This window comes from Myxine glutinosa, chromosome 10, assembly GCF_964187855.1.
Source record: "Myxine glutinosa chromosome 10, kmMyxGlut1.1, whole genome shotgun sequence".
Classification (NCBI taxonomy): Eukaryota; Metazoa; Chordata; class Myxini; order Myxiniformes; family Myxinidae; genus Myxine; species Myxine glutinosa.
In genome coordinates, this window is record NC_136270.1 from 42,036,244 (window position 1) to 42,063,064 (window position 26,821).

The 26,821-nt window shown below is 45.6% G+C and overlaps 1 protein-coding gene across 5 annotated transcripts in view; it reads right to left on the minus strand.

Annotated features, from left to right (window-relative positions):
• The window catches only part of LOC137434479 (histone-lysine N-methyltransferase ASH1L), a 149,159-nt gene that overhangs the window by 19,989 nt on the left and 102,349 nt on the right, over window positions 1-26,821 (minus strand). For 4 of the 5 annotated variants that reach the window (XM_068127522.2, XM_068127525.2, XM_068127520.2 and 1 more), the window contains 8 exons: window positions 21,043-21,189; window positions 20,791-20,885; window positions 20,482-20,648; window positions 13,079-13,231; window positions 9,964-10,018; window positions 8,364-8,496; window positions 7,985-8,239; window positions 6,866-6,952 (listed from right to left, as the gene is read on the minus strand). In XM_068127522.2, the coding sequence (XP_067983623.2) occupies window positions 6,866-6,952; window positions 7,985-8,239; window positions 8,364-8,496; window positions 9,964-10,018; window positions 13,079-13,231; window positions 20,482-20,648; window positions 20,791-20,885; window positions 21,043-21,189 (1,092 nt within the window). The remainder of the gene's footprint in view (window positions 1-6,865; window positions 6,953-7,984; window positions 8,240-8,363; window positions 8,497-9,963; window positions 10,019-13,078; window positions 13,232-20,481; window positions 20,649-20,790; window positions 20,886-21,042; window positions 21,190-26,821) is intronic. The other variant, XM_068127523.2, reaches the window with a different exon arrangement.

Below are 26,821 nucleotides of genomic sequence, written 5' to 3' on the forward strand. Positions count from 1 at the left end.
ATTGAAGGGAGTGGGGGAGTTTGTTCCAGAGGCGGGAGAAAAGGGGAATGAAAGAGTGAAGGTGAGCAGAGAGCCTAGACTTTGGCAGTTTAACCATAAGAGGGTTGCAGGCAGATCTTGTGCGACCTGAAGGAATATTGGGGGGACAGGGCACAGAGAGAGCTGGGGGAGCAAGGCCGGAGAGGAGTCGGTAGAAGACAGAAAGACCACCAACCTGCCTGCGGTGAGTGAGTGAAAGGCCCTCGGTGTTGACTACATCGCAGGAGATTCCAATGATTCTGAAAGCTTTGGCCTCAACAGCGTGAAGCCGAGCAAGGTGGTCTCGCGCATGCGCATGCGCAAGATTGGAGGTCTCGTCTTTTCAAAGCTGTCCATGCACGTTCGCTTTCGAAGTTAAGTAACTTTTCACAATTGTGTTTTTGTCGAAACTGGTCTTGTATGTACCTATTGGGGTGTCTTTAATAGTATTCTTGGCGTTGGTTTTTTGTACCTGTGTACAGAATCGTCGGTCTTTCTCATCGTGTATTCTGAGGCCTAAGTGTAGTACTAGGCTACTGTGTCCAACCTTGGCTTTAGGCTTTGTTTTTGTCTCAGCAGTTCTCCGATCACGCTAAAAAAATTTTCCGGTCTCTGTTTTCACGGTCTTTTCATCCCATACTTCCTTGTTTTAAAATCTCAAAAAAAACAAAAAAAAAAACCCAAAAACATTTCCTTCCGTTTTTATTCGTTTATTCGTTCTTAGTTGTTCGTTCGTTCATTCTTCGACCACGCTGTTTGTGATCACGTTGTTAAAAAATGTCTCATCTGAACCCTGAAGACCTATATTCTGTCATATTCTATAACACCTTTTTCTTCTTCTTCTATAAAAGGATGCTTTCGACTTGCTCACCAAATCCATTCATTCCAAAAAAAAATTCCATCTCTTATAGTGCATCTTTCATTCATTCCCTAAACTCTCCAGCACTCCATCCTCCCTCCAGCGTCCTCAAACGTATTTTTGACTCGAATGTCTCAAGAAACTCATTTTGCAATAAATGTTCGTTTCCCATTAATCGTACATTTTTCAAAATCCCATCACCCCAAAATCCCATTTCCCATCACCCCTCCCCTCTAAATCTACCCCCTTGCCCCTCCCCTCCAAATCTTCCCAATCACCCATTCCTTTCAAATCTCCCCCCACACCCCTCCCCTCCGAGACTCTCCCTCACTCCTCCCCTCCTAGACTCCCCTCTCACCCCTCCCCCTCAAAGCGTCCTCCCCGCTTCTTCCCCCTTCCAGCTTTCACCTTCATCTCCCTCAACCTTCTGCCTCGCTCTTCCCCCTCGTCAAATAACACCTCACTGCGCCTCTCCCAATCACCATCAAACCTTTTGTCTGCCCCATCCTTCCCTTTCTCCGAGCTATTCTGTAATCTCTGACACACCTTCAACAGCTCTCCCTACCTCTTCCTCCTCTTCCACATCTTACCCTACCGCTCCCCCCCCCTGTTCTGTATCCGATGCTCCCCCTTCCTCTTCCTTAACAGTATGGACCTCAAACATCCGGGGCCTTCGCTCAAACATGTCTGATCTCTCCATACAGGTTGCTTCTGACAAACCAGACGTGATCTGCTTAACATAAACTTTCCTCCTTCACGATGTCTCTGATTCCTTGGTATCTCTCCCAGGTTACTCCCTACTCCGGTATGATAGACCTGAGCCTCGTCCTGGAGGTGGGGTTGCTATCTTTATAAAAAAACTCTCTTCCTCACTCGCCCTGCACTGCCCTCTCTCCACCTCACCCCCAGGAATACCTTTGGCTACGGCTTCCCCTTCGCTCCCACCTTTTGTTCATATGTGTGTTGTACTGTCCACCAAACAGTGATGACTCCATCTACATCTCGCTGTCTGAGAATATGGACCAACTTCTATCTACCCATCCCAACTCTCTCTTCCTCATATGTGGTGATTTCAACTGTCACCATGCCAGTTGGCTGGGTGTGGGTACCTCTCTCACCAGCCATGGCTCTTCAGCAAAGGACTTCTGTGACTCACTGGGACTGACACAAACTGTCAATTTCCCGACCCGGATTTCAGTCAACGGAGCATCTTCTCTTCTGGACTTGGTTATGACTAACTTCCCTGAAAATGTCTGCTGCTCTTCTTCTGCTCCAATCGGTTCTTCTGATCATGTGCTTGTTAAAGTGGACATCTCTCTGACCATTCTCAGAGAGCCTCCTCAGCGTCGACGAGTCTGGCATTTCACTCAGGCCAACTGGCACGGTCTTCAAGCAGCCATCAATCATCTGGACTGGTCTCCCATCTCTACTGCCTCTGACATAAATTCTTCCTGGGAATTCTTCCAAAGCAAACTGCTCTCTCTCATGCACAGATTTATCCCATCTCGTCTTCTGTTGTCATACCCTTCCTCCCGTCCATGGTACACGGAATCTTGTGGTGAGGCTATTGCCCAGAAACAACTTGCTTTCGTCTCCTGGAAAGCAAATCCAACGGAAGGAAATTTCATTTCCTTTCACAAAGCCCGAAACAAGTGTGTGTCCACGCTCAGGAGAGCCAGGAAACAATATCTCTCCGTTCTCAGGACCGAACTCTCTTATCTGTCTCCCTCTTCCAAATCCTGGTGGCGTCTGGTCAAATCTGTTTCTGGTGTTTGTTCCCCCTCCATCCCCTCCCTCACCTCAAATGGCCACACGGCTGACTCCGCACGCGAAAAAGCTGAATGCCTCAACTCTGTGTTTGCCTCTAAATCTTGTGTCCCAAACCCATCCCTCTCTGTACCCACCGTACCCAGTCGTACCCAGCTGCTCCTGGACTCTGTGTCCTTTCCTCCTGACAAGGTGGAAAAGTTTCTGTCAACCCTCGACTCGGATTCTGCAACTGGACCTGACGGCATCAGCCCACGGGTCCTAAAATCCTGTTCTTCCGCTCTTTCACTCCCTCTCTCTGTTCTCTTCACCCTCTCTTTTGCTCAAGGTCATCTTCCATCTGCTTGGAAATCTGCCAACATCACCGCTTTGCACAAAAAAGGTGCAAAAACAGATCCCAGCAACTACAGACCAATCAGCCTTCTCCCAATTATCAGCAAAGTCATGGAATCCATCATTGCTTCAGATATGAAATCTTTCCTCTTCTCCAATGGCTTGATCTCTGATCATCAATTTGGTTTCAGACCTGGACACTCTACTCTGGACATGCTGCTTCTGCTTTCTCAACAATGGATGGAGGTCCTCAATGCCAAACAGGAAATTAGAGCAGTCTCCCTTGACATATCACGTGCCTTCGATACGGTCTGGCACCCCGCTCTGCTCACCAAACTCTCCTCTTTTGGTATCCATGGAAATCTCCACGCATGGCTGGCGGACTTCCTCTCTAGTCGTAGTCAACGTGTGGCCCTGAATGGGTTTCTCTCATCTCCTCTTCCTGTTCAGGCTGGAGTTCCACAAGGCAGTGTTCTAGGCCCTGTCCTTTTTCTGGTCTTCATCAATGATCTCTCTGACTCTCTTGAAAATCCTCTGTATCTCTTTGCTGATGACTCTACTCTCTGTCGCTCCATTCTTCATCCCTCAGATCGGCAGTCTGCTGCCTCCTCACTCTCTGCAGACCTGGACAAAATCACAGACTGGGCAAACAAGTGGAACATGTCTTTCAATCCTGACAAATTTCACACTCTTACGATGTCTCTCCGAAAAGACCGACTGGACAACCCTCCCATCCACTTTCTGAATAATCCTCTCCAAGAAGTTCTGTCACTCAAGCTTTTGGGTCTCACTATCTGCCATGATCTTTCCTGGGAAAACCACATTTCAAATCTGGCCTCCAAAGCCAGTCGCCGACTGGGCATCCTCCGTCGTGCGAAGTCCTTCCTTGGCACACCTGAGCTCCTCACCACATACAAGGCTTTCATCCGCAGCTCAATGGAATACTGCTCTCCCCTCTGGGCTGGTGCTCCTGCCTCACACCTAGCTCGTCTTCACGCTGTTGAAACCAAAGCATTCAGAATCATTGGAATCTCCCGCGATGAAGCTAACTCCAAGGGCCTCTCACTCACTCACCGCAGGCAGGTTTGGTGGTCTTTCCATCTTCTACCGACTCCTCTCTGGCCTTGCCCCCCCAGCTCTCTCTGGGCTCTGTCCCGCAAATATTCCTACAGGTCGCACAAGATCTGCCTGCAACCCTCTTATGGTCAAACTGCCAAAATCAAGACTCTCTGCTCACCTTCACTCCTTCATTCCTCTTTTCTCCCGCCTCTGGAACAAACTCCCTCACTCTCTTCAATCCCACTCCACCCTCCAGGTCTTTAAAACAGCTGTTCACCACCATCTCTTATCTTCCCCCATCCAAAACCTTGATCTTTTCTACCCCCGCTAATTTCACCCCAATTCCACTTTTTTGAAATACCAACTTCTGTCCTGGAAGTCATTGGTGTCCTTGTGTTTTATACTTCTCCCTCCACCCCCCCCCCCCCCTTCCCATGCCTCCTCCCCCCAAGCCCTCTCCCTTCCACACATCTCCCTGCTCTCAAATGTTGTGTTTGTGTGCTTCACCTTCTCTCCCCATCTTGTTTTCCGCTCCCGCTTTTTATATATTTTGTTTGTCTGGTTGATTTGTTTGTGAAGTAAATGTTAGCTCTTTCACGAGCCTCGATTCAGTATACAAAAAAAAAAAAAAAAAAAAAAAAAAAAAAAGGTGTGAGGCAGGAGCACCAGCCCAGAGGGGGGAACAGTATTCCATTGAGCTGCGGATGAAAGCCTTGTATGTGGTGAGGAGCTCAGGTGTGCCAAGGAAGGACTTCGCACGACGGAGGATGCCCAGTCGGCGACTGGCTTTGGAGGCCAGCTTGGAAATGTGGTTTTCCCAAGAAAGATCATGGCAGATAGTGAGACCCAAAAGCTTGAGCGACAGAACTTCTTGGAGAGGATTGTTGAGAAAGTAGATGGGAGGGTTGTCCAGTCGGTCCTTTCGGAGAGACATTGTAAGAGTGTGAGATTTGTCAGGATTGAAAGACATGTTCCACTTGTTTGACCAGTCTGTGATTTTGTCCAGGTCTGCAGAGAGTGAGGAGGCTGCAGACTGCCGATCTGAGGGATGAGGAATGGAGCGACAGAGAGTAGAGTCGTCAGCAAAGAGATAGAGAGGATTTTCCAGAGAGTCGAAGAGATTATTGATGAAGACTAGAAAAAGCACAGGGCCCAGAACACTGCCTTGGGGAACTCCAGCCAGAACAGGAAGAGGAGATGAGAGAAATCCATTCAGGGCCACACGTTGACTACGACCAGAGAGGAAGTCCGCCAGCCATGCGTGGAGATTTCCATGGATACCAAAGGAGGAGAGTTTGGTGAGCAGAGCAGGGTGCCAGACCGTATCGAAGGCACGTGAAATGTCAAGGGAGACAGCTCTAATTTCCTGTTTGGCGTTGAGGACCTCCATCCATTGTTGAGAAAGCAGAAGCAGCATGTCCAGAGTAGAGTGACCAGGTCTGAAACCGAATTGATGATCAGAGATCAAGCCATTGGAGAAGAGGAAAGATTTAATATCTGAAGCAATGATGGATTCCATGACTTTGCTGATAATTGGGAGAAGGCTGATTGGTCTGTAGTTGCTGGGATCTGTTTTTGCACCTTTTTTGTGCAAAGCGGTGATGTTGGCTGATTTCCAAGCAGATGGCAGATGACCTTGAGCAAAAGAGAGGGTGAAGAGAACAGAAAGAGGGAGTGAAAGAGCAGAAGAACATGATTTTAGGACCCGTGGGCTGATGCCGTCAGGACCAGTTGCAGAATCAGAGTCGAGGGTTGACAGAAACTTTTCCACCTTGTCAGGAGGAAAGGACACAGAGTCCAGGAGCAGCTGGGTACGACTGGGTACAGAGAGGGATGGGTTTGGGATACAAGATTTAGAGGCAAACACAGAGTTGAGGCATTCAGCTTTTTCATGTGCGGAGTCAGCCGTTAAGCCGTTTGAGGTGAGGGAGGGGATGGAGGGGGAACAAACACCAGAAACAGATTTGACCAGACGCCACCAGGATTTGGAAGAGGGAGACAGATAAGAGAGTTCGGTCTTGAGAATGGTGAGATATTGTTTCCTGGCTCTCCTGAGGGTGGACACACACTTGTTTCGGGCTTTGTGAAAGGAAATGAGATTTCCTTCCGTTGGATTTGCTTTCCAGGAGACGAAAGCAAGTTGTTTCAGGGCAATAGCCTCACCACAAGATTCCGTGTACCATGGACGGGAGGAAGGGTATGACAACTGAAGACGAGATGGTATAAATCTGTGCATGAGAGAGTTTTGGCACTAGCGTGATATTAACATCACGACAAAGCGCAGACCGACGTTCTGCTTGCCTTTGGCTCGAGATTTATACCGCTTAGGTAGAGTGGAGTTTTTGCTCCAGTGTGTCGGCGACCTGCCTCAATTGTGGTTTTGTGGTTGCGGACATGACAATTTATTTTTCCTTTCCTAGATCAAGGCTCATGGGAAAGCAAGATTATTAAAATAGATGTCAAAATTAAAAACTATATCACTGATGCAAAAATGTTAAAAAAGGATGAAAAAAAATTATGGAAAATATTTGGGAAAAACAGGCACAAATGCACAGCTCTATAACAAAAATAGCAAAATCGAACCGTTTATGGACAATTCCGTGGACAGTGTGGGCATGGAAATTTATTAGGAGCAGCCACTGGAATGAAGCCCACACCAATGAGGGCGATTCAACGAGGTTTTAGACACTCCACCACTCCCAGAGACTTGCGATGCTTAGATGTTACATGCACAAAGTTGCAGTTTTTAACATGCCCTCCCCCCCCCCCCCCCCGACCCCCGTCCCCATCCACCGCCAATATTCCCTCTGTAGCCATCATTACACTCACCCTCTCCACTGGCCTGGGCTCGCATTCCTCACACAGGTAGTGTTCCACATCACATGTGAGGCCCATACAGTCACAGTGCTGCCACACCTGTCCACACACAATAATATGAACGTGTATTCAGGGTCTGTATATTTGGCCTTTACATCTCGCAAAAGAGATTTACTCTACTAAGTCTCATATTTGATTTGAGTAAAACCACCGTTTAGAGGCCATTTTTCCCCGCAAAGCGGGGGTTGGCCTTTTCGGGGACCGTGGTAGTTGTTGTTTTTTTGGTCCCCTTTTTGAAGCAATGTTTTACGGCCGGATGCCCTTCCTGACGACAACCCTTTTTGCCACCTTCAACGACAAGCAGGGAATTACCAGTGAACTGGTACTCAATTAGCCGACCTCGGAAGGATGACAGGCTGAGTCAACCCCCCTGGCATTAATCCGGCGATCGACCAAGATTCGAACCCAGGATCCTAGGATCCTAAGCCGGCGCCCTAGCCGCTAGCCCAACACCAGGGTTTGAGTTGAGAATGACCAGGGTTGAGAATGTTTGAGTTTGAGTGGAATGCCAGAAAAGCTGCACGTGTTAATCAGCAAAATATCATGCTTTCCAGAAATAATCTAACGGATTCTATCAAATCCATGCAGCCAGGTGTTGGCTTAGCGGTTAGGGCGCAGGCTTGGGATCCTAGGATCCTGAGTTCGAATCCCGGTCGATCACTGAAATAATGCCAGGGGGGTTGACTCAGCCTGTCATCCTTCCGAGGTCGGCAAATTGAGTACCAGCTTGCTGGGATGAATAATCCCAGTGTGTACACCGATTTAGAATAGGTACACGGTATCCCTGCACATCGTAAGAGGCGACTAAGGGTTGGTGTCAGGAAGGGCATCCGGCCATTAAAACATTGCCTCAAACAGGGAACCATGATTGTCATGGGGCCCGCAAGGCTAACACCCGCTCTAGCGGGGAAAATGGCCTTAAAACGATCATTCATTCATATATTCTATCAAATCCATCAGGCTCCGGGTTTCAAACCATAAATTACAGTGACGTCTTGGCAACAAGGAAGGTGTTCCTTAGTGATTGATAGAAACATGGCAAGGATGATACGACCCTATCAACATACATACCAAGCATTTTTCACACTGGATCATGAGCCCCTCATCCTTGTAAAGGCCACAGATGCATCGTATGATGTCGTCTCCAGAATCACCAGGATCGCTACGCTCTACGCCACCTGCGGATTCCTCGCTGCCATCGGCTTCACTCCCAGTCTCTCCAACAATCTCCTCGAGGTGTGCCTGTGCCTCGTGGCGTGCACCGTAGTACACCTTGCGCAGCCGGCACACAGCGCGGCCCACTGTAGACTTGCGCCCATGGAATTTCTGCAGAACCAGACAACACAACTTCATCCAAAAAACGATTTGTGTATCTCTGATTGTGCACAATTTATTTTTTGGGCTTCGCGATATCCAAATAAGAATCTCCATTTACTGGTTTTAAACTCACGTCAGCATTTCTGAAAACCTTCAGCACATCAGCATCAAATGACTCCACAGTGCGATAAAAGCCCATTAGCATCTGCTTCTCGACTGTGATGAGGTCAAGCGGGTCTGTGATTTTCTCGTAGTATTCAGGACACCTGGGTGAGTAAGAGCAGAAAGAAGCTGGAGTGGCACTCTTCGACATTGTGACGTTGAACAATATATGCCTCTGGCCATATTATTACATCATTATAAATACTTGCACTAAGTTTGATTTAAATCCCTTCAGCTGTTCTCAAGTATCACATTTTTGCCCTACATGACCTTTGACCTTTGATGCTGAAATCTAATCAGCTCATCTTTACATCATAATATATACTTGTACCAAGTTTGTTCAAAATCCCATCACTGGTTCACAAGTTAGTGCAGTGACAGAATTTTTATCGAATGGGACCTCTGACCTTTGACCTCGACCCTATATTCTAATCCGTTTATCTTTACATCATTATACATACTTGTACCAAGTTTGATTTAAATCCCTTCAGCCGTTCTAAAGTTATCGCGGTAACAAAAACCTATCACGGACGGACAACCTGAAAACATAATGCCTCCGGTGACGTCGTCAGCAGAGGTATAAAAAAGCTCGAATAAACCTCAATTAAAGGAGAAGTTAGGGATGCAGTTAACATCATCTGAATATGTATTTGACACACCTTTGTAACATTTATTGTGTACAATTTATTCATCAGGCCATTGTACATACACTGAGGGGATAAAATGAAAACCTTCCACGCGATGGCATTACCTTGTTTACGTGACTACATTTTATGTTCTCTTGATACGACAAGCAAAGAATGTCACGAGAATGCGAAATCACGAGCAGACTAGCAGCAGACGAGCACTAGCAGAATCACGAGCAGTGTGATATGGGAATATGGGAGCTAGAAACTAGAAAATTTCGTAGAAAAAGTTCTCCCAGCTTCACAGAAAACTGTCTTTCCCAAAACTAAAAACTTTTCGTTTCCACTTTTACAACTGCAAGTTCCAGGTGTTGCCACCAGAGTACTAAAGGCAATCTCACAAACCAACTAAAACGTAGAATCTGAATCACATGGCTTTATGGTCGATGGACTGCCATGTCACCTACCTTTTAGGCTCATCAGCTTGAAATGGCAACAGTGAGAGTGAGTGATGCAAGGTGAGAAAACTCGTTTGAATGAATGAATGAATCTTTAATCACCTATACACACACTGCTTTGATGTGTTCATTTTAAACATCGCAGAGGCACTTCAATCTGCATCACCGATTTGTCAATACGAAGGTTGAAATGGGTACCTATTGATGGCAAATCATGCGAACAACATTTTAGCTATAGGTGAACCACAATGGCTAATGGGAGATGTGAATGATGCGATAGTATGGTGGTAGCAGCAGTTGAGGTTTGTCCAATAGAAACTGGAGAAACTTTTACCTTTGAGAAAGGCATTTAAACGTCCATTAATTTTGCATTTAATCTCGATAATCACCGAGGTATCCACCAAACAAATAATTGTTCATATCGCCACTGTGTAGTGCAAAGCAAACTGCATGCGAAAAACGTTTCAATTTACATCAAAACACTTACTTTTTCCTTGAAGGCAAGTTCAGCAGTGGGGAGGAAAGCAGGTGACCCGTCCCGTCTGTAGGTTAACAAGATCAAGTACAAGTAATAATACAACTACAAATACTCACAAAATTAACCAGGATTAAAACAACAGATAAATAAGCTTTTCAAACAATAAAACACAATGGTCATTTCCAATTGCAAACTAGAACGGGCACTCGGTAGAGCGCATACCTTCGCCGCAGCTACTGTTCTGTACTTGGTAAAAATACGATTTTGACCTTTTCGTGACCTTGACCTTGACCTTTGACCCGATCGCTCCCAAAATCTAATCAAATGTGTCCCGTATAATAACCAATCATCCCACCAAATTTCATGCAATTCGGTTGAATACTTTTTGAGTTATGCGAATAACATACACACACACACACAGACATACAAATAAATACACAGCGATCAAAACATAACCTTCCGCTTTTGCGAAGGTAATGAGCCGTAAACTTGAGGAAACTCCAACGCCAGCCATCGACTGCACATCCTTTGTGGTGCAAATTATTTCCTTGACAAACCCGAACTTCTGAGAACAAACAAGGCCTTCATCTGCAGCTGGATGGTATGCTTCCCCTGAGAATGGCACCCCCATCTCAAAACTTTCAAATGTTTATGCTGTGGAGACCAAGGCCTCAAAATCATTGGAATCTCCCATGATGAAGCCAAAACTCTAGGCCTGATACTCCCACAACTCTGACAGGCAGGCCAGTGGTCTCAATATATTGTTATGTTTGTGAGGGTAGGGAGACCTTAGTTCAGGTAGAATGTATAGATTAGTGTGCTCCGATTGTCATGAAGAAGCAGAACCACCCCATGTAATAAGTAGGGACTTTGTATTAGACCGGACTGTCGGGTTAAGTTTGTATATTCGTCCCCATCAGAGGAGTGGGGCTTGTTAATTAGCTCAGGGGTTATGGGTAAATTAATTCCGTTTATAAATACCTCTGCAATCTATACCTTTGTTCTTAATGACACCGCACTAGACACTTGTCAAAATCGCCCAATAACTACACCACTAATTAATAAAACCACCGAAAACCATGCATGAAGCACAAGCGCTGATTATCCGGACGTGGTGAATCGCACAGGACGGGCAGGCCGAGAGCCGTACCCAGAGGGGCAGTGATTGGTCCGGGGTTTGATTGACAGAAAGGACGAGTAAGAAGGGACTCGCTGATTGGAGAGGCAGGCACGGATGCCGTCAGAGCGGCGTGGACAGAGTGGTTGGAGCAGCGGACAGTGCTCCTTCTCGGTTTGGGTCTGGCAGTGAATGGTTGTGTACCGGCATCTTCTCCTCGTTCCCCTCTTACTTCTGGCATCTGGGCATTGAGAGTGAACGTTCCCTTTTGCGCTTTCTCGTTCCAAAAGCGATAGTGGATGGTTGTGCTTTGCTCTCTGCATGGGGAAGCTTGATCGTGAGCAGCCGCATTGGGACATCTTGCTGGTGGTTGTGCTAAGGAAGAGCCACGGCCCAGGAACTGCGGTTTTCCGTGCAGAGGATGGGTGGACAAGCACGGCGTGGAAGAGCGGGCTGCATGCCTGCCGTTCGCTTCGCGCGTAAGGCCCGTTTCACGCCAACGAGCGCTGCCTAGTGCACGAGGGTGAGGAAGGCCTTTTTCCCACCAACACCAGAGCCGCGTCCGGATTGCGCGTTCCGAGGAGGGCCTGAACGATTCTTGACGAGATACCCGGGCCAAGTTGAGATAAATGCCCACTAAATAACCAAGCACATTTATTTTCCAGTTCTTTTTCCCTTCGTCTGTTTTTCGAGTCTGTCTGTGGGGACGTCCCATTTAGGAATTTAGTTTTATCGTGTTGTTTCCTTGTTACCTGCTTTTTATTTTTGTACATTTTAATTCTGTTTTGTTTTAGTTATTTATGACAGGTTGAAGACTGCCGTTGGGATCCGAAAAGGTAAGCTCTTCAGTTCTCTCCCATCCCCCCACCCCCCCACTTGCCCCCAAGCATATCTTCCGGTATAATTTTGACTGAACGCCTCGGAGTTAAAGCTGGTTCGGCAATCCGTTGTCTTAGACCAGGGGTGGCTAACCAGTCCAACATAAAGAGCCAAAAAAAACCCTCACACCATTGCAAAGAGCCGTACAACACCTGCATGCTCACACTACAACAGCAACTTATAGGCCTAATGACATAATTAATAATTATATGCATTATGGTTATGTCATAATTATCATAATACATAGCTTATCAGTTTTAATAGGTCGTTTATTACCGTCTCCGAGTGCTTTGTTCATTTCCGAAAAAACTGAGTCTGCTTCTCTGACTGACGTTTCAATGCATTTACCTTGTGCTTGCGGAGTTCACTGCCTTTGGGAAAATCCCGGGCCACGTTATCATAGAGTGAGGTGAAATGGCGCTCCAGGTTTGAAGCTTTAAAATGCGACAGTGCAGTCTGGCAAATCAGGCACAAGGGTTTCCCATTTCGCTCCGTAAAAAAATACAATTGCTCCCATTCAGGCAAAAATGCCCTGTGCTCCTCTTCATATTTGCGCTTAGCTTTACGTTTTCCTGACTCTGCCATGGCGATTCGGTCACTGCCGCTGGGCTAGTGCTAGCCGAGCTAACAAACTTCCGGGTCTGCGCGCGAAAGTGTTTCATGTTTGGGCTCATGCATGAGTGGGAGATTTCTGTCAAACACATTACCACAAAATTACCTTTTATTTTAAAAAATATTGGCAAATTTATTGGCAGTATAGTCAAATATTCAAATGCATTTTGATTTGGTAATAGAAATACATTTTAAAACGTAAAAACATGCACCGATAGAGCAGCCTCTCGCGAGCCGCACAAGAGCTGGCTAAGAGCCGCATGCGGCTCGCGAGCCGCGGGTTCGCCACCCCTGTCTTAGACTATTTTAATCGCGAGGAACACGGCAATATTCTACCACCTCCATTTCGGTCTTGCACTCTCTGTCCTTTTTGTTCTCTGTCACCCCACCCTCCCCGTGTTTGAGCTTGTATCCAGCTTGTTTACTTTGTGTCCCCCTCCCATTCGCACATTCTTCCTCCACATATCCCTCTGTTGTGTCCCTCCACCATTGTTTAATCAGCATCTATCAACACACCTTTCTGCGTTGTGATCATTTTGTAGATGTCCATGAACACCTGTGCAAGACGTGCAGTACGTGTCACCTCCGTGTTCCCTTCTGCAGCAGCCAAGCGCCTCGTGCGGACCGAGCGCGCAGTCTGCAAAGCTGCAAATTGTGTCATAAACACGTCTGCGGAAAAAAGCAGAGCACCTATTGGAGCCATATATGATTTAGTCACACATTGCTGCAAAATTGGTGAAAGCCAAATGCGGAAGCTGGTCGTCACAGGTATGAGACATTAAGATCATGTGATCTATTTCAGCTTTTCCATTTTTGGTTTTTCTGTGCATATATTTGAATAAAACATTATAGGCAATGAGGGAAAAAAACATTACACATTTCAGAATTATACCTGTCCATCATTTGAACATGTACAGATTTAATCATAAGACTTGATCTCCAACAACATTTTATCACAACTCCTGATGTGACCTTTGACCTTATCATAACTCCTGATAAACAGTCTGAACTCAAACCATGAGTATGGATTTTGTCCGGGTCATTGAACTATGGCCATGGTGCTTATTTCCCATCAACAATGGTTAGAGGCCCTCAATCTCAAAGAAGAAACCAGGACCATCTCCCCTCGACATATCTCAAGCATTCAACACAGTTTGGAATCCTGCTTTGCTTGCAAAACTCGCTGCCTGAAGCATACAAGACTACCTCCCTATCTGCCTTTCTGACTTCCACCACTGATGCAGTCAACGCGTTGCTGTCAATGAATGTCATCAATCAACCCACTTCTCTCCCAGTGGAGACTAGATTGCCATAAGGCACTGTCTGTAACCTAGTCTAGTTCATCATCTACAGCACCTTCACAAAGTATTCACACCACTTGACTTTTTTCACATTTTGTTGTTACAGCCTGAATTTAAAATTGAATAAATTGAGATTTCTTTTGTCACTGATTGACACATAATACCCCATAATGTCAAAGTGGAATTTTTGCTTTTGAAATTTTAACAAAATAATTAAAATTAAATGCCGAAATATATAATTTACATACGTATGCAACCACGAGTCATTTCTTCATAGAAGCGCCTTTGGCAGCAATTACAGATTTGAATCTTCTTGGGAATGTCTGGAGCAGCTTTCCACATCTGGATTTGGAATTTCTCCCATTCTTCCTTGCAGATTTGCTCAAGGTCTTTCAGGTTGGATGGGGAGTGTGGGTGAACAGCAATCTTCACGACTTTCCACAGATTCTCAATGGGATTCAAGCCTGGGCTTTTGCTGGACCACACAAGGACTTTCACGTTCTTGTTCTGAAGCCATTCAGTGTTGCTTTGCCTGTATGTTTGGGGTCATTGTCCTGTTGGAACATAAATGTTCACCGCAGTCTTAGGTCCTTTGTAGTCTGAAGAAGGTTCTCAAGGATTTACCTGCATTTGACTCCAATCATTGTTCCCTCTATCCTTACAAGTCTCCCAGTTTCTGCCACTGAAAATCATCCCCATAGCATAATGCTGCCACCACCATGCTTCACGGTAGGGATGGTGCGAGATGGGTGATGAGCTGTACTCGGTTTTCGCCAGACGTAGTGTTTTGCATTTAGGCCAAAGAGTTCAATTTTCATCTCATCAGACAGAATATTTTGCCTCATGCTCTCAGAATCTTGCACGTGCCTTTTTGCAAACTCTAGGTGTGCTGCCATGTGCCATTTTCGCAGGAGTGGCTTCCGTCTGTGCACTCTCCCATGAAGCCAATATTTGTGAAGTACTGGGGTCATTGTCCCTTCTGGCAGGTTCTCCCATCTCAGCCAATGACCTTTGGAGTCCTGTCAGAGTGATAATTGGGTTCTTGGTCATCACCCTGACCCAAGGTCCTTCTTGCCCGGTTGCTCAGTTTGATCGGATGGCCAGCTCTAGGAAGAGTCTGGGTAGTTCCATATTCCTTCCATTTCCTAATGAAGGAGCTCACTGTGTTATTGGAAATTGTCAACACTAGAAATTGTTTTATACCCTTCCCCAGATCTATGCCTCCTCACAATTCTATCTCGGAGTTCTACGAACAGTCCCCTGGACTTCATGGTTGTTTCTGCTCTGACATGCATTATCAACTGTGGAACCTTATATAGAAAGGTGTGTTTCTTTCCAATAATGTCCAATCAAATGAATTGGCCACAGGTGGACTCCAATCAAGTTGTAGACACTCGAGGATGATTAAAGGAAATGGGATGCACCTGAGCTCAATTTGGAGCAAAGGGGTTGAATACTTCTTGACTCGAGACATTTCAGATTTTCATTTGAAATTATTTTGTAAAAAAAAAAAAAATCAAAAAAAAATTCCACTTTGACAATATGTGGTATTATGTGTAGATCAGTGACAAAAAATCTCAATTTAACCCATTTAACCCAATCAGGCTGTAACGCAACAAAATGTGAAAAAAAGTTGAGGGGTGTGAATACATCCTGAAGGCACTGCACATAAACAACCACTCCGATTGCTCTGGAAAACCCTATCTTGCTTTTTGCAGGTTACTCCACTAGATCTCTCTGATGCATCGTAGTAGAATTGGGGAGGGTATGCGGGTTCAGATAAATTTCAGTAATCTCCCCTCCTGGTTAATGAAACCTCCAGGCTACTCTTTTGCTTCTTTTATATGAATTGCCTTGCAGAGGCAATTTTTAGAGGGATATATATATATATATATATATATATATATATATATATATATATATATATATATATATATATTGTTGTCGATATGAGGATTGTGTTTTTTTATTGTTGTGTAAATTGTTGTAAAAATATCACCCTCCTTCCTCCAGTTGTGTATAAAGGTCAAAAGGGCGTCCCGTAATTAGGTCATCAACAATCACGTTAGCCAATCATAGATTTCCTCCTTGTTGGTAGTTTATTTCCTTATTCTGTGTATTAGGCTAAGGCTGTCTTCCATTAATTAATACTCCATTGCACCGAATCAATTAAGAATAGCTCCCCTTCAATAATTCCATTTCCCAGCCAAACTCTCCATCTCTGGGTGAAGCAGTTCACAAGCGTGGGGTGCGCGCCCTCTCATTTCGCTGCTATAGTGAATATGTGCTCCGTGCTCTGTTTGAACAGGAGGGGCGGGGTTGCCAGGGAGAGGCAAGCCCAAGGCGCGCCACGAAGGGCGGGGCTGTTCAGCCCCATGCCCAAATAAGGAAACAAGCCTGTGGCTCGCCACGAGGGGCGTGCCGTCGGCGCCATGCCCAAATAAGGAGACAAGCCCGGGGGATTGCCATACAAGGTCACGAAACAGAGCACGGGGGGAGGGCGGTACCGAAACCGACGAGGGCGTGTCACACCCGTGCTGAAGGTATGAGAGAAGGGTGCGACGATCGCTAAAGGAAGATACATGAGAGATACGGCAGATGAGTCCAGGTGCGTCAGAGAGTTGGCAGTCCACCGGGAGAGAGTTGAGAGTTGCACCGGAGTTGCGTGAGAGATACGGAAAGCCTTTGGGTGGTTGTTGCGTGAGAGATACGGAAAGCCTTTGACAAAGAGCCGCTTCAACCAGCCCCGTCTCAACCAGCCGCGTGAAGCCCTGACAGGGCAGCGAGTGACCCTGCCGGTGTGCGGTGTAAAGCCGAATACAAGGAGCTGCCGGCTCCTCGCTTCCCGCCCGGAGTGGACCTGCTCGCTGTGCCCTGTGATCCCACCTGCTCATCCCTCCAAACGATTCCTGTCCTTCCATCCTTTTGTATACGTGAGTTTGTTTTGTGTGTTCTGTCCTGGGTAATAAGTTAAGCCTGTTTAGTTAAGCTAGAGTTTCACTGTGTCCTTCTGGTCCGTCCCTCTTTCTACATTATTTTATTATCCTTCCTTCTTCATTGGTTTCTTTCATTGTGTAAATAGTAATAATAAATAATAGTAGTATTTCCAACCTTTTGCCTTCGTCTTCGTCTTCTTCACATCCGTGTCGTCTTTGTCTTTTCCCCATTGAAAACCTGTGGCACGATTTGGTCAACGTTCAAGAATCGGGTCTAGTCTTTGTTAACGGTTCGGGCCGCGGCTGCCATCCGCTCGGCAATCCATTAACATCTTATCCGCGGTCGCGAACGAAGCTGCTCACCGGCCTTTCCGGAGGCCGCAGTGCAGCTTCAGGGACCACGTCGGTCAGAAATAATCGAGGGGACTAATCCCCCCTCAAAGGGGAACCATAGGCGGACGTTGGGTTCCGTAACAAATATATATATATATATATATATATATATATATATATATATATATATATATATATATACAGTGAAACCTTGACTTACGAGTTTAATTCGTTCTGTGACCGAGCTCGTAACTCAATTTGCTCGTTTCTCAAATTAAATTTCCCCATTAAAATGCATTGAAATGCTATTAATCCATTCCAGCCCGCCAAAAACCACACCAATTTTTTTTTTAAATATACAGTATATATAAAAATATCTCGCGCTTTATATTTCACCTGTATGCAGCATACAAGTTGGCAGGATGGCCTGGACTGGAGGTACGCACACTTGACTCTAAACTGTCCAGCCTGGGTTTGAATCCCGACCCAGCTATAACCTGTCATGGGTGAATCACAGGCAGGGTGATTCATCAATGTGTGTACCGCTAAACTGGGCGCCCCGTTTGCGTCCCATTAGTTGTTGGATGTTAAGGATCTCACCATGTTTTCCACAAAGAGAAGGCGAGCTATCGCCGGCACTCTGAACAAGTTGTGGCCTGGCATGCTCTTCTCCTCTGCCGTTATATACGTCCTCCTCGGCATCTTTTTCCAGAAGAGCCCTGTCTCGTCACAGTTGAAGATTTGCTGGGGGATGTATCGTTCGGCTTCTATCAGTTCGGCAAAAGTTATAATAAAATCTTCAGCTGCCTTCACATCCGCCTCACCAAGTCGACAACACGCACACCTCGCTCATGTTTTTCAACGATTGCGTGTTTTATATCCAAGCACATCATCCTCTTCTTCTTCTCAGTACTGCCCTTGGCACTCAATTTCTTAGGACCCATGGTTAAAACTAAGAAATTTTCCAAAATAACCAAAATGCGAAAACAAAGCAGCAGCGATATACAGCAGAGATGCTTGCACGGCAAGATAACCACGTGACCGGAACCCACCTGGTGGCGGGTGGCGTAAGCTCCAAAATAACCAAAATGCGAAAACAAAGCAGCAGCGATATACGGCAGAGATGCTTGCACGGCAAGATAACCACGTGACCGGAACCCACCTGGTGGCGGGTGGCGTAAGCTCCAAAATAACCAAAATGCGAAAACAAAGCAGCAGCGATATACGGCAGAGATGCTTGCACGGCAAGATAACCACGTGACCGGAACCCACTTGGTGGCGGGTGGCGTAAGCTTGTAACTCAGATCTCAGCTCGCAGCTCAAAGCAATAAACCGCCCGAGCGACGGCTCGTATCTCGGAAAACTCGTAAGTTGGTGCACTCGTAAGTCAGGGTTTCACTGTATATATATAATATATATATATATATATATACTATATATACAGTATATATATATAGTATATATACAGTATATATATATATATATATATATATATATATATATATATATATGTATATATATATATATATATATATATATATATATATATATATATATATATAATATATATATATATATATATATATATATATATATGTATATATATATGTATATATATATATATATATATATATGTATATATATATATATATATGTGTATATATATATATACATATATATATATATATATATATATATATATATATATATATATATATATATATAATATATATATATACATATATATATACATATATATATATATATATATATATATATATATATATATATATATATATATATATATATATATATATATATATATATATATATATATATATATATATATATATATATATATATATACATATATATATATATATATATATATATATATATATATATATATATATATATAAATTTAATAAGAATTGCCTTGCAGAGGCGATTCAATCACACTCTTCACTCCAGAACTTTAAGCAGGCAGTGTACCTCTGTATCATGTCATTCTCATATATACCTCCCATTTTTTCTACCCCCAAAAACTCTACCTAACTTAACGCTCCTACTTGTGGTGGTTGTTCATGTGCAGCCACCCGGCTGCTGGTTGAATCATTTTCAGTGGGTGCGTCTGCCGCTAATGCAATGCCGCTCTATAAACAGTTATCTGGTACTCATTTTGCTGACCTCGGAAGGATGACAGGCTGAGTCAACCCCACCTGGCATTAACTCAACAAGATTCGAACTCAGGACCTTAGGGATCCCAAGCCCGCTGCCCTAACCATGAGGCCAACAGCAGGTATCTCCTACTTGTAGGTTACTGTTATTGTGTTTCCTCCCCTCCTCTCTCTCTCACTTTCTCTCTCCTCTTTTCTTATTCATTCATTCCCTCATCTCTCCTCTTTTCTTATTCACTCATTCCCTTACTTGTTTTGTCCAACTCTGACCCCGATACCACCACTGTTAATACATTATCAAGTTGGCCTGCTACTCTGCTCTTCCATGAACTTTAACGGAAACACATCATCAAATTAAAAGCCAATTGTTGGTTCTAAAGTTATGATCACCATTTGAGTATAAATTTTCAAGACTTCAAAAGAGCTTTATATAACATAGACGCATAACATAGACGCTTTATATAACACGCAGAGAGAAACAGACAAGGAAAGAAAAATGCTCACAGACGTTTTCAGAAGTAGATGGGAGAAGAAAAAAAGGAAAGTGAAAATATAACAAAAACAAGATAAAAATGTATTCTGAATGAAATAAATATGCCATCTACCCCACCTCCTGATGAGGCAAGGGTGTGATGCAACTTTAAATTTGCACAGGAACACATGGAATAGTGAAATTGGTTTAACCACTGAGCACTGCTGGAGAGAGAGGGGGGGTGTTGGCACCATATTTCGCTCCCTGATGGAGCAGGTATTACCACACATATTGGCCCGAATACAAGACAGTCTCGATTATAAGATGACCTCACTTTATATTATAAGATTATAAGACGATTATAAGACGAGCTGGGTGCAAAAATAATTATTGTGTGGCTTCGCATAAAAGACAAGACATCTGCCCAAGGGTTTCCATGGCCGAGCAGCCACAGACAAACCTAAGATCACCATGCACAATGCCAAAAGACAAGCATCTACTACTATAAGCAATCAATCATCTATATAATTTGAGGGTTTTTTAATTATTACAATTTGTAGATGAAAAAACTAGGGTGAATAAAAATTTGCCAGTAGAAGTAGCCCCACCTTCCGAACATCTGTTCATACAAACATCATACCATTTTTAACAGTTATCCTGTCCACTTTGGTCACAAAAGTGCCATGGACGGCTTATGCACCTGATTTAATGTGTCCATCATCACGTGTGATGCCATTCCATCTGCTATAAGGAGACAAGGTGTGCCCCTGAACGCCATCTTTTCTTTGGCCAGCAACCTCTTCACGCCGCTGGTAGATGCATGCCCAGTTTCGGACAAGAAACACGTGATGTTTCAGGACGAAATTCCTTTGCAGGGAGGTGATGGGGGTAAAAGGAGAGCTTCATGGAAACATTAATCAAGGATTGTATACTTATTCTATAATGACATTACAAAATTGGAGGGCTCACTTCAAACACACTTTGAGAACACCCAGGTGATGGCATTTACCTCTCTCTATTGGACATGTGCTTCATCTGGATGGGCTGTGGAGGCTTATGTGGACTTCCGCCTTGTGAACCAGTCTCACTTACATTGTGACCCTTCTGAAAGAAAGGGTATCTTTCATAAGCCGTGCACAGGGTTATGAGCCATGATATTAAAATTAAGAAAAAATTTATAAACAAACAAACAAAGGATACTGGTATTATATTTTGACAAGAAAGTGCAATGTTGGCAAAGAGACCAACGATGCACCCATACCTGCTTCTGCAGCCGGTGTTTTGACTTGCGCTTATGTTTGGGACAACCTTGCTTCTTCAGACCCTGGTTGAGGGTTGCTACATTTAGACGTTGACTGCGGCCACCAATGATCCGCCGACAGTTTTCAGACCCGCAGAGACAAGTTTGCTGCCAGAAAAACAAATGGCAGTGAGAAAGACTATACATCGTCACAAAAGCCTTACATCAATTGAAGATACTTACTGGAGCACAAATACACTTCTTATTAAATGCCCATATAACTTTCTTTTGTATTCAACACATTGATCCAAGGAGAGGAGCTTATACAAACAGGGAAGTAGCCTCTTCCTTCTCCTCAGACCATGACAAAATCACAATCTGGTCAAACAGTTGGAATATGTCTTTCAATCCTGAGAAATCCCACAAACTCGCTCTTCCTCTCCAACAGGACCATACCACAAACCCTCCCATATACTTTCTCACCAACGCTCTCGAAGAGGTTCAGTCACTCAAACTCTTAGGTCTCACTCTTAGCCATGATCTCTCTTGGGCAAGCCACATTTCAAAGTTGGCCTCCAAAGCCAGATGCCTACTGGGCATCCTCCATCATACAAAGTCCTTCCTTGACACACGTTGTTTTTTTGTTTTTTGTTTTTTTGTATACAAGATCGAGGTTCGTGAAAGAGCCTCGTGAAAGACAAACCGACACATAAAACAAATAACATCGGGAGCGGTAGACAAGATGGGGAGAGAGGGGGAAGGACACAAACACAACATTTGAGAGCAGGAACCGAGAGACATGGAGACATCGAGAGATCTGTGGGAGGGAGAGGGCTTTGGGGGGGAGGCATGGGAAAGGGGGTGGGAGAGGCATAAAACATATGGACACTGCCAGGACTACCAGGAAAGAAGTTGGAATTACAAACAAGGTGGATCCGGGGTGAATTAGTGGGGGTAGAAAAGATCAAGGTTTTGGATGGGGGAAGATAAGAGATGGTGGTGAACAGCTGTTTTAAAGACCTGGAGGGAGGAGTGGGATTGAAGGGAGTGTGGGAGTTTGTTCCAGAGGCGGGAGAAAAGAGGAATGAAGGAGTGAAGGTGAGCAGAGAGCCGAGATTTCGGCAGTTTAACCATCAGAGGCTTGCTGGCAGATCTTGTGCGACCTGTAGGAATATTTGGGGGACAGAGCACAGAGAGAGCACAGAGAGAGCAAGGCCAGAGAGGAGTCGGTAGAAGACAGAAAGACCACCTACCTGCCTGCGGTGAGTGAGTGAAAGGCCCTCAGAGATAGCTTCATCGCGGGAGATTCCAATGATTCTGAAAGCTTTGGTTTCAACAGCGTGAAGCCGAGCTAGGTGTGAGGCAGGAGCACCAGCCCATAGGGGAGAACAGTATTCCATTGAGCTGCAGATGAAAGCCTTGTATGTGGTGAGGAGCTCAGGTATGCCTAGGAAGGACTTCGCACGACGGAGGATGCCCAGTCGGCGACTGGCTTTGCAGGCCAGCTTGGAAATGTGGTTTTCCCAAGAAAGATCATGGCAGATAGTGAGACCCAAAAGCTTGAGCGACAGAACTTCTTGGCGAGGATGGTTGAGAAAGTAGATGGGAGGGTTGTCCAGTCGATCTTTTCGGAGAGACACAGTAAGAGTGTGAGGATTGAAAGACATGTTCCACTTGTTTGACCAGTCTGTGATTTTGTCCAGGTCTTCAGAGAGTGAGGAGGCTGCAGACTGCCAATCTGAGGGAAGAGAAATGGAGCGGCAGAGAGTGGAGTCATCAGCAAAGAGATAGAGAGGATTTTCCAGAGAGTCGGAGAGATCATTGATAAAGACCAGAAAAAGCACAGGGCCCAGCACACTGCCTTGGGGAACTCCAGCCTGAACAGGAAGGGGAGATGAGAGAAATCCATTCAGGGCCACACGTTGACTACGACCAGAGAGGTAGTCCGCAAGCCATGCATGGAGATTTCCATGGATACCATAGGAGTAGAGTTTGGTGAGCAGAGCTGGGTGCCAGACCGTATCGAAGGCACGTGATATGTCAAGGGAGACAGCTCTGATTTCCTGTTTGGCATTGAGGACCTCCATCCATTGTTGAGACAGGAGAAGCAGCATGTCCAGAGTAGAGTGACCTGGTCTGAATCCAAATTGATGATCAGAGATCAAGCCATTGGAGAAGAGGAAAGATTTCATATCTGAAGCAATGATGGATTCCATGACTTTGCTGATAATTGGGAGCAGGCTGATTGGTCTATAGTTAAAAGGATCTGTTTTTGCACCTTTTTTGTATAAAGCGGTAATGTTTGCTGATTTCCAGGATGCTGGCAGATGACCTTGAGCAAAAGATAGGGTGAAAAGCACAGAGAGAGGGTGAGATAGAGCGGCAGAGCAGGATTTTAGGACCGGTGGGCTGATGCCGTCTGGTCCAGTTGCAGAATCAGAGTCGAGGTTAGACAAAAACTCCTCCACCTTGTCAGGAGAGAAGGACACAGAGTCCAGGAGCAGTTGGGTTCGACTGGGAAAGGTGGGAACAGAGAGAGATGGGTTTGGGACTAAGGATTTTGAGGCAAACACAGAGTTGAGGCATTCAGCTTTGTCACGTGCGATGTCAACTGTGTGGCCATTTGAGGTAAGGGAGGGGATGGAGGGGGAACAAACACCAGAAACGGATTTGACCAGACGCCACCAGGATTTGGAGGAAGGAGACAGGTTTGAGAGTTCGTTCTTGAGTGAGGAGAGATAGTGCTTCCTGGCACTCCTGAGGGTAGACACACACTTGTTCCGAGCTTGGTGGAAGGAACTGAGATTGCCTTCAGTTGGATTAGCCTTCCAAGAGGCAAAGGCAAGTTGTTTCAGGGCAACTGCCTCACCACAAGATTCGGTGTACCATGGACGGGAGGAAGGGTAAGACAACTGAAGACGAGATGGGATAAATCTGTGCATGAGAGAGATGAGTTTGCTTTGGAAGAATTCCCAGGAAGAATGATGTCAGAGGCAGTGGAGATGGGAGACCAATCCAGACGATTGATGGCTGCTTGAAGCCCGTCCCAGTCGGACTGAGTGAAATGCCAGACTCTTCGACGCTGAGGAGGCTCTCTGAGAATGGCCAGAGAGATGTCCACTTTGACAAGCACATGATCAGAAGAACCGATTGGAGCAGAAGAAGAGCAGCAGACATTAGCAGGGAAGTTTGTCCTAACCAAGTCTAGAAGAGAAGAAACTCCATTGGCTGAGATCCGGGTCGGGAAATTGACAGATTGTGTCAATCCCAGTGAGTCACAGAAGTCCTTTGCTGAGGTGCCATGACTGGTGAGAGAGGAACCCACACCCAACCAGGTGGCATGATGACAGTTGAAGTCACCACATATGAGGAAGAGAGAGTTGGGATGAGTGGATAGAAGTTGGTCCATGTTGTCAGAGAGTGAAATGTAAATTGAGTCATCACTGTTTGGGGGACGGTACAGAACACATATGAACAAAAGGTGGGAGCGGAGAGGAAGCCGTAGCCAGAGGTACTCCTGGGGGTGAGGAGGAGAGAGGGCAGTGCAAGGAGAGTGAGGAGGAGAGTTTTTGATAAAGATAGCCACCCCACCACCAGGACGAGGCTCAGGTCTATCATACCGGAAGAGGGAGTAACCAGGAAGAGATATTGAGGAATCAGAGACATCTTGAAGGAGGAAAGTCTCTGTTAAGCAGATCAAGTCTGGATTGTCAGAAGCAACCTGTATGGAGAGATCAGTCAGGTTTGAGCGAAGGCCCCGGATGTTTGAGGTCCATACCGTTAAAGAAGAGAGAGGGGGAGCATCGGGTACAGGACAGGGGAGGGGAGGAGTAGGGTAAGATGAAGGATGAGAGGGGGAGGTAGGGAGAGCAGTTGATAGTGTGTCAGAGATTACAGAAGAGTTCCAAGAAAGGGAAGGATGAGGAGGATGAAAGGTTTGGTGGTGAAGGGATGAGGCAGAGTGAGGAGTTGTTTGAGGGGGGGCATGGGACAGTAGAAGGTTGGGGGGGGTGGAGGCATGAGATAGAAGGGAGACGAGGTGGGGAGGAGGCAACTTTGAGGAGGGGGGAGGAGGGAGAATTTGAGAGGAATGGGATGGGGGGAGATTTGAATGGGAGGAGTTGGGGGGGAGTTTTGAAGGGGAGGAGTGAGGCGGGAGTTTAGGAGGGGAGGGGCAAGGGGGGAGTTTAGGAGGGGAGGGGCAAGGGGGGAGTTTAGGAGGGGAGGGGCAAGGGGGGAGTCTAGTAGTGGAGGGGCAAGGGGGAGGTTTAGGAGTGTAGGGGCAAGGGGGGGGATTTGGAGGGGAGGGGCAAGGGAGGAGTTTATGAGGGGAAGGGCAAGGGGGGAGTTCAGGAGTGGAGGGGCAAGGGGGGGGATTTGGAGGGGAGGGGCAAGGGGGGACTTTAGGAGGGGAAGGGCAGGGGGGGAGTTCAGGAGTGGAGGGGCAAGGGGGGAGTTTAAGAGTGGAGGGGAAAGGGGGGAGTTTAGGAGTGTAGGTGCAAGGGGGGGGATTTGGAGGGGAGGGGCAAGAGGGGAGTTTAGAAAGTGGATGATTAATGAAAGACGAACATTGATAACAAATTGGGTTTGTTGTGATTTTCAAGTTAGCAATCCGATTCAGAACGATGGAGGAGGGATGGAATGAATGTGAATTTAGACCATGTAGTGAGGGAGACGTATAAGATATTGAATTTCTTTTTTTTTGACGTGGAATGAGTTGGAGAGGAAATTGAGAAAAGCCTTTTAAATAGGAAGAAAAACAGCGTGTTGTAATATTCCACTGAATAAACCACTGAAGGGGAAAGGTTAAACATATTTAAAATAATATTTAAACAGAACCGTGAACAATCTTATATGCACAAAATACCAACGGGGGGAGGGCCGAGAGGGACCACCACGAGTCACGTGAACAGGGCAAAAGGTGGATGGCAAGGAGATAATGGGGGCGGGGCGAAAAGCACCGCGATACACCTGGACAGAAAGTACAGGATGAGACAACGGCACACGTGGAGAAAGGAAAAATAAATGTTATTATTATTTATTTATTTTGTTGTTGTTTTTTGGGGGGGGTGGGGTGGGGTGGGGATTTAAAACGTTAGACAGAGAGTATTACGTTCGGTGTCGAAGGGAAAAACTGAGAGCCAAGCAAAACACGATGTAGGGGACTTAAGTTAACAAACACCGACAGGGGTACAAGGCCGCACACGAGGCGCAGAACAGGATTAATTAATTACGAGTTACAGGAAATTCAAACCAAAACTAACTATAAACAAACAATAAAGCATGGACGATAAAGTAACGAGTTGAAATTTGACAAACACACGAATGAAAAAATAACCACTTTGGATGCCCGGAGAGAAACCAAGCCTCCAGGTCGGAAGCTTCAACAACTAGGCCGCGTGGCCACGCGCGGCACGAGATACTCGACTATTTTTTACAGGTATGAAAGATTAACCCCGATAAAACTTCCGAGGGACACTTAAACGGTACACACACGTAAGATAAACAGTTTAAACAAGAATACAAATGTGACAATGACTTAGCTTCGAGCGTGCGTGAAGATCGTGGAACAGCTTCGAAAATCCGTGACCGCCCCGATCCACTTGAGCTCCTACCCACCCACAAGGCTTTCATCCACAACTTGATGGAGTACTGCTCTCCCCTCTGGGTTGGCTCCCCTAGCTCACATCTTGATCAACCCGACGCCATGGAAACCAAGGCTTTCAAGATCATCGGAATCTCTTGCGATGAAGTCGAGTCAATGGGCCTATCACTTCACCATCGCAAACAGGTCAGTGGT